Source organism: Mustelus asterias, chromosome 1, assembly GCF_964213995.1.
Source record: "Mustelus asterias chromosome 1, sMusAst1.hap1.1, whole genome shotgun sequence".
NCBI classification, from domain to species: domain Eukaryota; kingdom Metazoa; phylum Chordata; class Chondrichthyes; order Carcharhiniformes; family Triakidae; genus Mustelus; species Mustelus asterias.
The window spans coordinates 149,712,068-149,724,729 of record NC_135801.1 but is presented as its reverse complement, the minus strand read 5'-3'; the positions used below and the strand labels follow the sequence as shown (position 1 = coordinate 149,724,729).

Sequence of the window (12,662 nt, the reverse complement as noted above, 5' to 3'; positions counted from 1 at the left end):
GTGGAGTTTGCACATTCTCCCCGTGCCTATGTGGGTTTCCTCCGGGTGCTCTGCTTTCCTCCCACAGTCTGAAAGACGTGCTGGTTAGGTGCATTGACCCAAACATGTGTCTGTGGTGACGAGGGGAATTTCACTGTAATTTCACTGCAGTGTTAATGTAAGCCTTACTTGTGACTAATAAATTAACTAACTTTTTGGTTTTTTTGCTGTGAGTCAGTGTTGTCTGGTTCCCTATCAAAATATGCCACTTCACTGCCAAGAAGATGAAACTGTGCATTGGTCCAATTTGGCGTCTAAAATTTACTTCCTGTCAGTTGGCTGCATATGTGATTGTTCTGAAAAATCTATGCAGACTGCCAAAAGCAAAATATAGCAGTGTGGGTGATCTGAGAGATGGAGTAATGCAAGGGTATTAATGCGGCATGCTATTTAAAGTTTAAGAATACAGGGCAGAGTACCTCCAAATCCAGCAACCCCGGGATTGAGCCCGTGCTGGATTTCAGAACTTGCTGATTTTCTGGGGAAAGAAATTGGAAGGCCTTAATTAAAATTCAAACATCTTAATTCAGTGAATAGGGGACACGGAAACCAACCGATATGATTGCAAAGCATTTTAGGTTAATGGCCATGCCACTACTGATATTAATTCAATTTTCAGGAACTGGATTTAATAACTCTAAAGTGCCCCCATCCTCCACTTCCCTGCACATCAGTGCATCCTGTTTAAAAGGAGAAAAGATAAATCAAACTGAAATGATAGTTTTAACCAAAAACTTTTCTTTTTAATTCATGCAAGATTGTACAGTACTTTTTAATAACTCTTTGAACTGAACCGGGCCAGCTGCAAGATGGCAACCAATATCCACAGAACTTAGGGAGTCAGGTGCAATGTTTGAATTGAAGCCTGTGGGTTTCTATTTGGGTGGCCTTACTGACATCAAACTCAATGCAGGTATCCTGTACTACAGCAGGAATAGGCATGTGGCCTGATTCCAAGTACAATACACAGGTAAATATTCTGCTGCTTTGAATTTTGCAGGATTTTTTTGTTCTCCCTTGGTGAGTCTAACTGTCTTTGTCACATCTGTGCTAGGTCAGGTGAGGTTAGCATTCGCTGGGGTGTTGGAAATTATTTTATATTTATTCATGGGATGCGGGCATCACTGGCTCGGTCAGCATTTATTACCCTACCCGAATTGCCCTTGAGAAGGCAGCTGTGAGCTGCTGCCTTGAACTGCTGCAGTCCATGGCTGGGATTTTCCACTCGTGTTTGCGTTGGGTAGGTTCATTGGCAGGAGCAGCAAATTTCGCAAAAAATCCAATGTCACGATTTACGATGAGCTTTGACAAAGGGCCATCTGGACTCGAAACGTCAGCTCTTTTCTCTCCTTTCAGATGCTGCCAGACCTGTTGAGATTTTCCAGCATTTTCTCTTTTGGTCACGATTTACGTCTGGGGGAAAGCTTGCCATGATTGTTCCCTCTTACCCCATCAGTGGCGGGCTGAATTTCCTGTTCAATGGTGGGAACATCATAATATATTTGCATCTCATTATCAGGCCCATACACTTTTATCATATATCTCCCACTTCCCCTGGGGAGGATGGCTGACTCCAGAATACCAGGGCTTTACAAAGGGAAGGGAAGCCTGGGGCATGGGCTTCTTAGAAGGGCTTCACAGAGGGAAGGGTAGTGCGGTGGGGGGTCATCACGGACCGACAGTTCCACTCATATCTGGGGTGTGGGGGCTTCTGGAGGTGGGCTGCTGACAAGGGCGAGCCTAATGGAAAGACACTTCAGTAATCAGTACCCTGTTGCAGCTGAGACCATTCAGCTGTAACTGAATGGACCTGCCTGGAGTCAAACAAGTCACACAATTATGACACTCGAGCACCACTTTGATATGAAAGTGCCACTGATTGTTGCTCAGCGTTTGCCACACTAACTTCCAAACTTGACTGTCATGGTGTGCTAGTACCAGTGGCCAACTGAGCAAGCAACTATAAGCAAGAATGACAGCAAGATCACCTTGTTATGTACTTTCTCCTAAGTGGGTACCTATTGTCCCCGAGAAGCCAAACCTACAACCACTGTGGACCTGTAATTTCACAGGGGTCCGAGAGTGGTTCAGAATGTAGAAGTTGTACACATGCTCTGGGAATTGAGCACACACCCAATGCTTTTGGGTTGGTCACTGAACATTCAGCAAATGGAAGCAGTTCACATAGTTCATAGCTTGATGCCCTAGAGATCTGAGTGCCACATGAGTGCAGTCGATTGATTCCAATATAATAAGGACAGTTCCTCTTTTTAAAGCAATGGGAATAAAGATGTTACTTTTTTTAGTGGCAGCAAATCTACAAAGTTCAGTCAAATAGTGGCTGTGAGTTCGATGTGCAAGAAAAATCCTTGGGTAACAGTCCAAATCGACAGTTAACAATTATTACTGATTATATAATTGATCAATAATCAGAGCACAATCACATCTAGGTTTACATCAATGTCTACAAAGTAAGATTTGCCTTTAACTTTAAATATTTAGTATACACTTAAAAGCAAGGTCAAAGCAGAAATAAAGTGGGAAAATTACAAAAATCAGTGACTGCAGACCTCACGCGCACACACTCTTCACTTGAACCTTGTAGATGATGGACAGGCTTTGGTGGGGTTAGGAGGTCATTTGATATTAGATTTGATTTATTATTGTCACATGCATTAGTATACAGTGAAAAGTATTGTTTCTTGCACGCTATATGGACAAAGCATACTGTTCATGGAGAACAGTAAGTCTCAACGCCAGGTTAAGTGGACTCGCCTGAGAAAGGAGCAGTGCTCCGAAAACTCGTTATACCAAATAAACCTGTTGGGCTTTCACCTGGTGTTGTGCGACTTCTTACTGTGCCCACCTCAGTCCAATGCCGGCATCTCCACATCACATTCTTAGAGAAGGAAAGGAAAGAGTGCAGAATTTTATTTGATTTGATTTATTATTGTCACATGTATTAGCATGCAGTGAAAAGTATTGTTCCTTGCGCGCTATACAGACAAAGCATACAGTTCATAGAGAAGGAAACGAGAGAGTGCAGAATGTAGTATTATAGTTAGGGTGTAGAGAAAGATCAACTTAATGCAAGGTAAACCCATTCAAAAGTCTCATGGCGGCAGGGAAGAAGCTGTTCTTGAATCGGTTGGTACATGACTAGACTTCTGTATCGTTTTCCCGACTGAAGAAGGTGGAAGAGAGAATGTCCGGGGTACATGGGGTCCTTAATTATACCGGCTTCTTTTCTGAGGCAGCAGGAAATGTAGACAGAGTCAATGGATGGGAGGCTGGTTTGTGTGATGGATTGGGTTACATTCACGACTTTTTGTAGTTTCTTGCGGTCTTGCGAGCCATACCAAGCTGTGATACAACCAGAAAGAATGCTTTCTATGGTGCTTCTGTAAAAGTTGCTGAGAGTCGTAGCTGACGTGCCAAATTTCCTTAGTCTTCTGAGAAAGTAGGGGTGTCGGAAGTAGAGGAATGTAGTGTTACAGTCATAGCTAGGGTAGAGAAAGATCAACTTAGTGTGAGGTAAGTCCATTCAAATGTCTGATGGCAGTAGAGAAGAAGCTGTTCTTGAGTCAGTTGGTACATGACCTCAGACTTTTGTATCTTTTTTCTTTGCAGAATTCCTAGCCTCTGACCTCTTTTAGCCACGGTATTTAAATGGCTGGTTCAGTTCATTTTCTCCCCAATGGTTAGCCTCAGGATATTGATGTGGAGAATTCAGTGATGGTAGTGCCATTGAATATCAAGAAGAGATGGTTAGATTCTCTCTTGGAGATGGTCACTGCCTGACACTTGGGTGGCATGAATGTTACTTGCCACTTATCAGCCAAAGGCTGGTTATTGTCCATGTCTTGCTGTATTTTGACACAGGCTGCTTCAGTGTTTGAGGAGTCATGAATGCTGATGAACATTATGCAGTCATCCGTGAACATCCCACTTCTGACCTTAGAGGGTCATTGATGAAACAGCTGATGATGGTTGGACCTAGGGCAATCCCCTGACGAACTCCTGTGGCAAAAACCTGGGACTGAGATGATTGATGTCCAACAACTGCAACCATCTTTCTTTGTGCTGAGTATGATTGCAACCAGTGAAGAGTTTTCTCCCCGGTTCTCATTAACATCTTTTCTGAGTCAATGAAAACATGAAGCCAAATCAGCACTTGGCAACTCACCCAAATTTTCTGAGCTGTGTCCAATAGGGTCAAGGTTCGCTGAGGCATGGAGAAAGAATGAACAGTTTTTGGACACTGCCACTTTTTGGGTTGCTGGATTTGAGGTATTCTACTGTCAGAACAGAACTTTCTCGTGAAAAGAGCATTGATGTTAGAATGTTGCTTTGACTACTGGAATGATCACTATCAGGCACTGATGATCTCAACATTCAGCAGCCATCTAGATTTTTATTTTCTACTTCATTTTCAGTTGGAGACTAAAATGAGAACAATAAACATCACCGATGCCATTGCTGATCAGTTATATGTGATTCGTGTTAAAGCAAAAGATTTTTTCGACAATGGAAAGTGGAGTGATTGGAGTTCGGAAGTACTTGTCACTGCAAGGAGTGGTAAGCATTATCTACGTGCAGCGTTACAAAAGCACTTGAAACATTTTGACATTGCAGAATCACCAAAAGAAATGGTTTTGGTTTTCTAATGTGTTTGGACTGTTAGTTTGGTTGCACCTGCTCCATTTACAAGCAGGAAGCATTTCATAGCACAAGCAGCAACAGAACACATTATGTTTGAGAGCTGCAAATCCTGACTTTCTGTTTTGGTCATGGATGGTTGAGAGCAGTCGGTAAAGAATCATCACTGAAGAAATTGATGCGCCATTAAAAGGTAATTGGAAATACTAGCAATAAATCTCATTAAGAAATTAAGTTGTTCCCTTATGATACATCTGACCTTCAAACATAGGAAGTTCAACTCTTGGGATCCAATAAATTAGTTTACAATTTTTCTGCAATTTAATTACTTTCTGGAAGATTATTCCAAAAGAAATTGACCACTTTGCAAACAGGAAGGGATAAATATTGGCCAAGATATTGAAACATTTCTGTGCATATTTGAGCCAGCTGCTTTATTAGCTGAACGGTTAGCAGACTGAAGTGGAATTCAATTTTCCCTCTCTGCAATTCAGTAGCCAACTGTAAAGTGTTTTTAAGGCATTGAACAGCCCATTTGCCTGGCCTCCAGTTGCAGGACAATCCTTAACATGGTAATGTGAAAAAGAGGAAGCTGATTTAATAAGAACATAAGAACTAGGAGCAGGAGTAGGCCATCTGGCCCCTCAAGCCTGCTCCGCCATTCAATAAGATCATGGCTGATCTTTTTGTGGACTCAGCTCCACTTACCCGCCCGCTCACCATAACCTTTAATTCCTTTACTGTTCAAAGATTTATCTATCCTTGCCTTAAAAACATTCAATGAGGTAGCCTCAACTGCTTCACTGGGCAGGGAATTCCACAGATTCACAACCCTTTGTGTGAAGAAGTTCCTCCTCAACTCACTCCTAAATCTGCTTCCCCTTATTTTGAGGCTATGCCCCCTAGTTCAAGTTTCACCCGCCAGTGGAAACAACTTCCCTCTTCTATCTTATCTATTCCCTTCATAATCTTATATGTTTCGATAAGATCTCCCCTCATTCTTCTGAATTCCAATGAGTATAGAACAAAGAACAATAGAGCACAGGAACAGGCCCTCCAAGCCCGCGCCGCTCCCTGCTCCAAACTAGACCATTCTTTTGTATCCGTCCATTCCCACTCCGTTCATGTGGCTATCTAGATAAGTCTTAAACGTTCCCAGTGTGTCTGCCTCCACCACCTTGCCCGGCAGTGCATTCCAGGCCCCCACCACCCTCTGTGTAAAATACGTCCTTCTGATATCCGTGTTGAACCTCCCCCCCTCACCTTGAACCTATGACCCCTCGTGAACGTCACCACCGATCTGGGAAAAAGCTTCCCACCGTTCACCCTATCTATGCCTTTCATAATTTTATACACCTCTATTGGGTCACCCCTCATCCTCCGTCTTTCCAGTGAGAACAACCCCAGTTTACCCAATCTCTCCTCATAACTAAGCCCTTCCATACCAGGCAACATCCTAGTAAACCTCCTCTGCACTCTCTCTAAAGCCTCCACGTCCTTCTGGTAGTGTGGCGACCAGAAGTGGGCGCAGTATTCCAAATGCGGCCGAACCAACGTTCTATACAACCGCAACATCAGACCCCAACTTTTATACTCTATGCCCCATCTTAAAGGCAAGAATGCCATATGCCTTATTCACTACCTTCTCCACCTGTGACGTCACCTTCAAGGATCTGTGGACTTGCACACCCAGGTCCCTCTGCGTATCTACACCCTTTATGGTTCTGCCATTTATTGTATAGCTCCCCCCTACGTTAGTTCTACCAAAATGCATCACTTCGCATTTATCTGGATTGAACTCCATCTGCCATTTCTTTGCCCAAATCTTCAGCCTATCTATATCCTTCCGTTGCCTCTGACAATGTTCCTCACTATCTGCAAGTCCAGCCATTTTCGTGTCGTCCACAAACTTACTGATCACCCCAGTTACACCTTCTTCCAGATCGTTTATATAAATCACAAACAGCAGAGGTCCCAGTATAGCCCCAGTCTACTCAGTCTCTCCTCATAAGCCAACTCTCTTAACTCTTGAATCAACCTAGTGAATCTCCTCTGCACCCCCTCCAGTGCCAGTATATCCTTTCTCAAGTAAGGAGACCAAAACTATACACAGTACTCCAGGTGTGGCCTCACCAGCACCTTATGCAGCTGCAACATAATCTCACTGTTTTTAAACTCCATCTCTCTAGCAATGAAGGACAAAATTCCATTTGCCGCCTTAATTACCTGCTGCACCTGCAAACCAACTCCTTGAGATTCCTGCACAAAGACACCCAGGTCCCTCTGCACAGCAGCATGCTGCAGTTTTTTACCATTAAAATAACAGTCCATTTTGCTGATATTCCTACCAAAATGTATGACCTCACATTTACCAACATTGTATTCCATCAGCCAGACCCTCGCCCACTCACTTAGATTATCTATATCCTCTGCACAGTTTGCTCTTCCAGCCGTCTTAGTGTCATCTGCGAATTTTGACACATTACACTTGGTCCCCAACTTCAAATCACCTATGTAAATCGTAAACAATTGCGGTCCCAACACTGATCCCTGAGGCACACCACTAGTCACTGATCGCCACCTAGAAAAACACTCATTTACTCCCACTCTTTGCTTTCTGTTAGTTAACCAATCCTCTATGAATGCCAATACATTACCCGTAACACTCTGCGCCTTTATCTTATGTAGCAGTCTTTGGTGCGGCACCTTGTCAAACGCCTTCTGAAAATCCAGATACACCACATCCACAGGTTCCTCATTGTCCATTGCACACATAATTTTCTCAAAGAATTCCACCAAATTAGTGAAACATGACCTGCCCTTCATGAACCCATGCTGCGTCTTACCAATGGGACCATTTATATCCAGATGTCTCGCTATTTCTTACTTGATGATCGATTCAAGCATTTTCCCTACTATAGAAGGTAAGCTAACAGCCTATAGTTACCTGCCTTTTGTCTACCTCCTTTTTTAAACAGTGGCATTACATTTGCTGTTTTCCAATCTGCGGGAACCACCCCAGAGTCCAGCGAATTTTGGTAAATTACCACTAGTGCATTTGCTATTTCTCCCGCCATCTCTTTTAGTACCCTGGGATGCATTCCATCAGGTCCAGGAGACTTGTCTACCTTTTAGCCCCATTAACGTGCCCAACACTACCTCTTTCGTGATAATGATAGTTTCTAGATTCTCACCTGCCATAGCCTTCCTGTCATCAATTTTTGGCATGTTATTTGTGTCTTCCACTGTGAAGACCGACACAAAATACCTGTTCAGTGAACAAACAAAGAACAATACAGCACAGGAACAGGCCCTTCCGCCCTTCAAGCCTGCGCCGCTCATGTGCCCAACTAGACCATTCGTTTGTATCCCTCTATTCCCAGTCTGTTCATGTGGCTATCGAGATAATTCTTAAACGATCCCAGCGTGTCTGCCTCAATCACCTTGCTTGGCAGTGCATTCCAGGCCCCCACCACCCTCTGTGTAAAATACGTCCCCCTTACATCTTTGTTGAACCTTACCCCCCTCACCTTGAACCCATGACCCCTTGTGTTCGTCATCTCCGACCTGGGAAAAAGCTTCCCACTGTTCACCCTATCTATGCCCTTCATAATTTTATACACCTCTATTAGGTCGCCCCTCGTCCTCCGTCTTTCCAGGGAGAACAACCCAGTTTACTCAATCTCTCCTCATAGCTAAAACCCTCCATACCAGGCAACATCCTGGTAAACCTTTTCTGTACTCTCTCCAAAGCCTCCACGTCCTTCTGGTAGTGTGGCGACCAGAACTGGACGCAGTATTCGGGCCTAACCAACGTTCTGTACAGCTGCAACATCATATGCCAACTTTTATATTCAATGTCCCATCCAATAAAGGCAAGCATGCCATATGCCTTCTTGACCACCCTCTCCAGCTGTGCTGCCACCTTTAAGGATCTGTGGACTTGTACATCCAGGTCCCTCTATGTGTCTATGCTCCTGATGGTTCTGCCATTTATTGTATAGCTCCCCCTTACATTAGATCTAGCGAAATGCATCACTTTGCATTTATCTGGATTAAATGCCATCTGCCATTTCTCCGCCCAATGTTCCAACCTATCTATATCCTGCTGTATTTTCTGACAATGTTCATCACTATCCGCAACTCCAGCAATCTTTGTGTCGTCCGCAAACTTACTGATCACACCAGCTACATCTTCCTCCAAATCACATATAATATATATAATATATATATATATATCGCAAACAGCAGAGGTCCCAGTACAGAGCCCTGCGGAACACCACTAGTCACAGACCTCCAACCGGAAAAAGACCCCTCCACTGTTACCCTCTGTCTTCTGTGGCTAAACATAGTAAGAAGTTTAACAACACCAGGTTAAAGTCCAACAGGTTTATTTGGTAGCAAACGCCACACAAGCTTTCGGAGCCTTAAGCCCCTTCTTCACTTCTATGACTAAGCCAGTTCTCCACCCATCTAGCTAGCTCACATTTTATCCCGTGAGATTTAACCTTTTGCACCAGCCTGCCATGAGGCACCTTGTCAAACGCTTTACTAAAATCCATATAGACGACATCCACAGCCGTTCCCTCGTCAATCGTTTTTGTCACCACCTCAAAAAACTCATCCAAATTTGTGAGTCATGACCTCCCTCATACAAAACCATGCTGTTTATCGCTAATGAGATCATTCAGTTCTAAATGCACATATATCCTATCTCTAAGAATCTTCTCCAACAATTTCCCTACCACGGACGTCAAGCTCACCGGCCTATAATTATCTGGGTTATCCTTGCTACCCTTCTTAAATAACGGGACCACATTTGCTATCCTCCAATCCTCTGGGACCTCACCTGTGTCAGTGAAGAGACAAAGATTTCTGTTAGAGGCCCAGCAATTTCATCTCTCGCCTCCCTGAGGAGTCTAGGATAGATGCCATCTGGCCCTGGGGATTTGTCTGTCTTAATGTTTCCTAAAAAAGCTAACACTTCCTCCCTTGTAATTGAGTTTTTTTCTAACGGGTCAACACATCTCTCTCAGACACTACCAGTCAACATGTCCCTCTCCTTTGAGAATATTGATACAAAATATTTGTTTAGGATCTCTCCTACTTCCTTTGGTTCTGAGCATAATTCCCCTCCTTTGTCCCTGAGAGGTCCGATTCTTTCCCTAACAACCCTCTTGTTCCTAACGTATGTATAAAATGCCTTGGGATTCTCCTTAATCCTGTCTGTCAAGGACATTTCATGACCCCTTTTTGCCCTTCTAACTCCCTGTTTGAGTTCTTTTCTACTTTCTCTGTATTCCTCCAGTGCTCCATCTATTTTTAGCTGCCTGGACCTCATGTATGCCTCTTTTTTCTTTTTGATTCGACCCACAATTTCACTGGTTATCCACGGCTCCCGAATCCTACCTTTCCTATCCTTCCTCTTTACAGGCACATGCCTGTCCTGCAGTCCTATCAACTGCTCCTTAAAAGATTCCCAGATGTGGATTTACCCTCGAACAGCCTCTCCCAATCAACAGCCACCAAATCCTGCCTAATCCGGCTGTAGTTAGCCTTCCCCCAATTCAGTACCTTACCCATAGGACAGCATTCATCTTTTTCCATTACTATCCTAAAGTTTACAGAATTGTGGTCACTATTTGCCACATGTTCCCCTACTGAAACTTTGATGACCTGACCGGGCTCATTCCCCAGCACTGGGTCCAGTATAGCCCCCTCTCTAGTTGGACTCTCAACATATTGTTCAAAAGAACCTTCCTGTACGCATTTTATAAATTCTTCCCCGTTCAGGCCCCCAGCCCTAAGCGATTTCCAGTCTATGTGAGGGAAATTAAAGTCTCCCACTACACAACCCTATTCTTTCTGCACCTGTCCAGAATCTCCTTACATATCCATTCCTCAACTTCCCGTGGGCTGTTGGGAGGCCTGTAGTATACCCCCAGCATAGTGACTGCGCCCTTCCTGTTTCTGAGCTCCACCCACAGTGACTCATTACCTGACCCTTCCAAATTGTCCACCCTCTGTACCGCTGTAATATGCTCCCTAACCAGCATTGCTACTCCCTCACCTCTCCGAGCCCCTCCTCTGTCTCGCCTAAAACACTTATACCCCGGAATATTCAGCTGCCAGTCCTGTCCTTTTAACCAAGTCTCCGTCACTGCAACCACATCCAAGTTCCGCGCAAGCATTGAGGCTCTAAGCTCGTCTGTCTTGCCCGTGACGCTCCTTGCATTGAAGCAGATGCACTCCAGGCCCACTGAGGTCATCCTCCCCCAGAATGCTCTTCCTCTTAGATAGCCTTGTCTTGGCCCCAACCTCGTCCCCAGCCTCTATGCTTATTGACCTATTGTTCTGATCCCCACCCCCCTGCCACATTAGTTTAAACCCACCCGAACCGCACTAGCAAAACTCCCAGTTTAGGTGTAACCCGTCCTTCTTGTACAGGTGCCATCCTCTCTTGAAGACTTCCCAGTGATCCACGAATTTGAAACCCTCCCTCCTGCACCAGTCCTTTAGCCACGCGTTTAGCTGTACAATCTCCCTGTTCCTAGCCTCACGAGCACGTGGCACTGGGAGTAGTCCAGAGATCGCTACCCTAGAGGCCCTGCTTTTCAGCCTACTACCCAACTCCCTGAATTGCTCTCGCAGGACCTCCCTGCTCTTTCTGCCTACGTCATTTGCACCAATGTGGACAATGACGTCTGTCTGGTTACCCGCCACTTTTAGGATGCTTCCTACCCGCTCAGAGACATCCAGGACCCCGGCACCAGGGAGGCAGACTACCATCCTGGAGTCTCGTTCGCGCCCACAGAACCGCCTGTCTGTGCCTCTAACTATTGCATCCCCCACTACTATTGCTCTCCTAGTCCCCCTCTTTCCCTTCTGAGCCACAAAGCCCGATTCCGTGCCAGTGACCTGGTCACCGTGGCTTACCCCTGGAGGGTCATTCCCCCCCCCCACAGTACCCAAAACGGTATACTTATTTTGGAGGGGGAACAACCACAGGGGATCCCATCACTGACAGCTCTGTCCCCTCCTCTCTCCTGTCTGTCACCCATCCCTTACTGTTAAGGGGGACAACCACCAGGGTACTCTCTGGTCCGTGACCTTTACCCTTCCTAACCGTGACCCACGTGTCTTCCTCTCGTGGCCCTGGTGTGACGACCTGCCTGTAACTTCTCTCTAACTTCTCATTTTCCCTGACTAGACTAAGGTCATCGAGCTGCTGCTCCGGTTCCCTAACGCGGTCTCTCAGGAGCTGCAGTTCGACGCACCTGGTGCAAATCTGGACTTCCAGGAGTGCCTCAGCCATTTTCTAATTTCTAGTTATTACATCCCCCTTCTCGTCCTCTAAAGGACCAATGTTTACTTTCGCCACTCTTTTTCATTTTCTATATCTTTTTAGCTGGTGATTTTAGCTGGTAAACGATGCACAAAGACTAGTCAAGTGGTCGTTGACGGCATAGTGGCAGTATCTTTCTCAGTACTTGTAATCGGATGGTATAACATGAAATTTCAATTGATTACATACCATTCCCTGGGGCATTGTGTTGCATATTCTGTCCAGCTAGTTTACATTGTTGAATATTAATTTGAACACTTGGAAGTTGAATTTCTATAGCTTTGGGAAATCGAAAATCCACAGATGTGTGTGGAGAGGGAGTGGACATAATGTTGCAGTAGTAATGCTGAGACCATTTGCTCCCCAAGCTAAGTATGCAAAGTTGGTACACAAGAAACCTCTTTCATGCAGGCCTTTGGGATTTTAAAACCCTCTTGCGTAATTTGTTTGGACTTTGGAAATCTATTAATAAATTAACATTTATACATTCCAGAAACTACGACGGAAAGGATCCAAACTACTGTCACCACCTTAACTGACTTTGCACACACGCACAGTCGATCAACAGAGCCTACCTTTCCTCCAACTTCAACCTTTTCAAGTAAGATCAGAGTTTAAT

General features: G+C 44.7%; 1 protein-coding gene across 1 annotated transcript in view; it reads left to right on the top strand.

Moving 5' to 3' along the window:
* Positions 1 to 12,662, top strand: part of LOC144498791 (interleukin-11 receptor subunit alpha-like) — a 91,219-nt gene that overhangs the window by 61,546 nt on the left and 17,011 nt on the right. The window contains exons 8-9 of the mRNA XM_078220469.1: positions 4,476 to 4,617; positions 12,537 to 12,644. Coding sequence (XP_078076595.1) covers positions 4,476 to 4,617; positions 12,537 to 12,644 — 250 coding nt within the window. The remainder of the gene's footprint in view (positions 1 to 4,475; positions 4,618 to 12,536; positions 12,645 to 12,662) is intronic.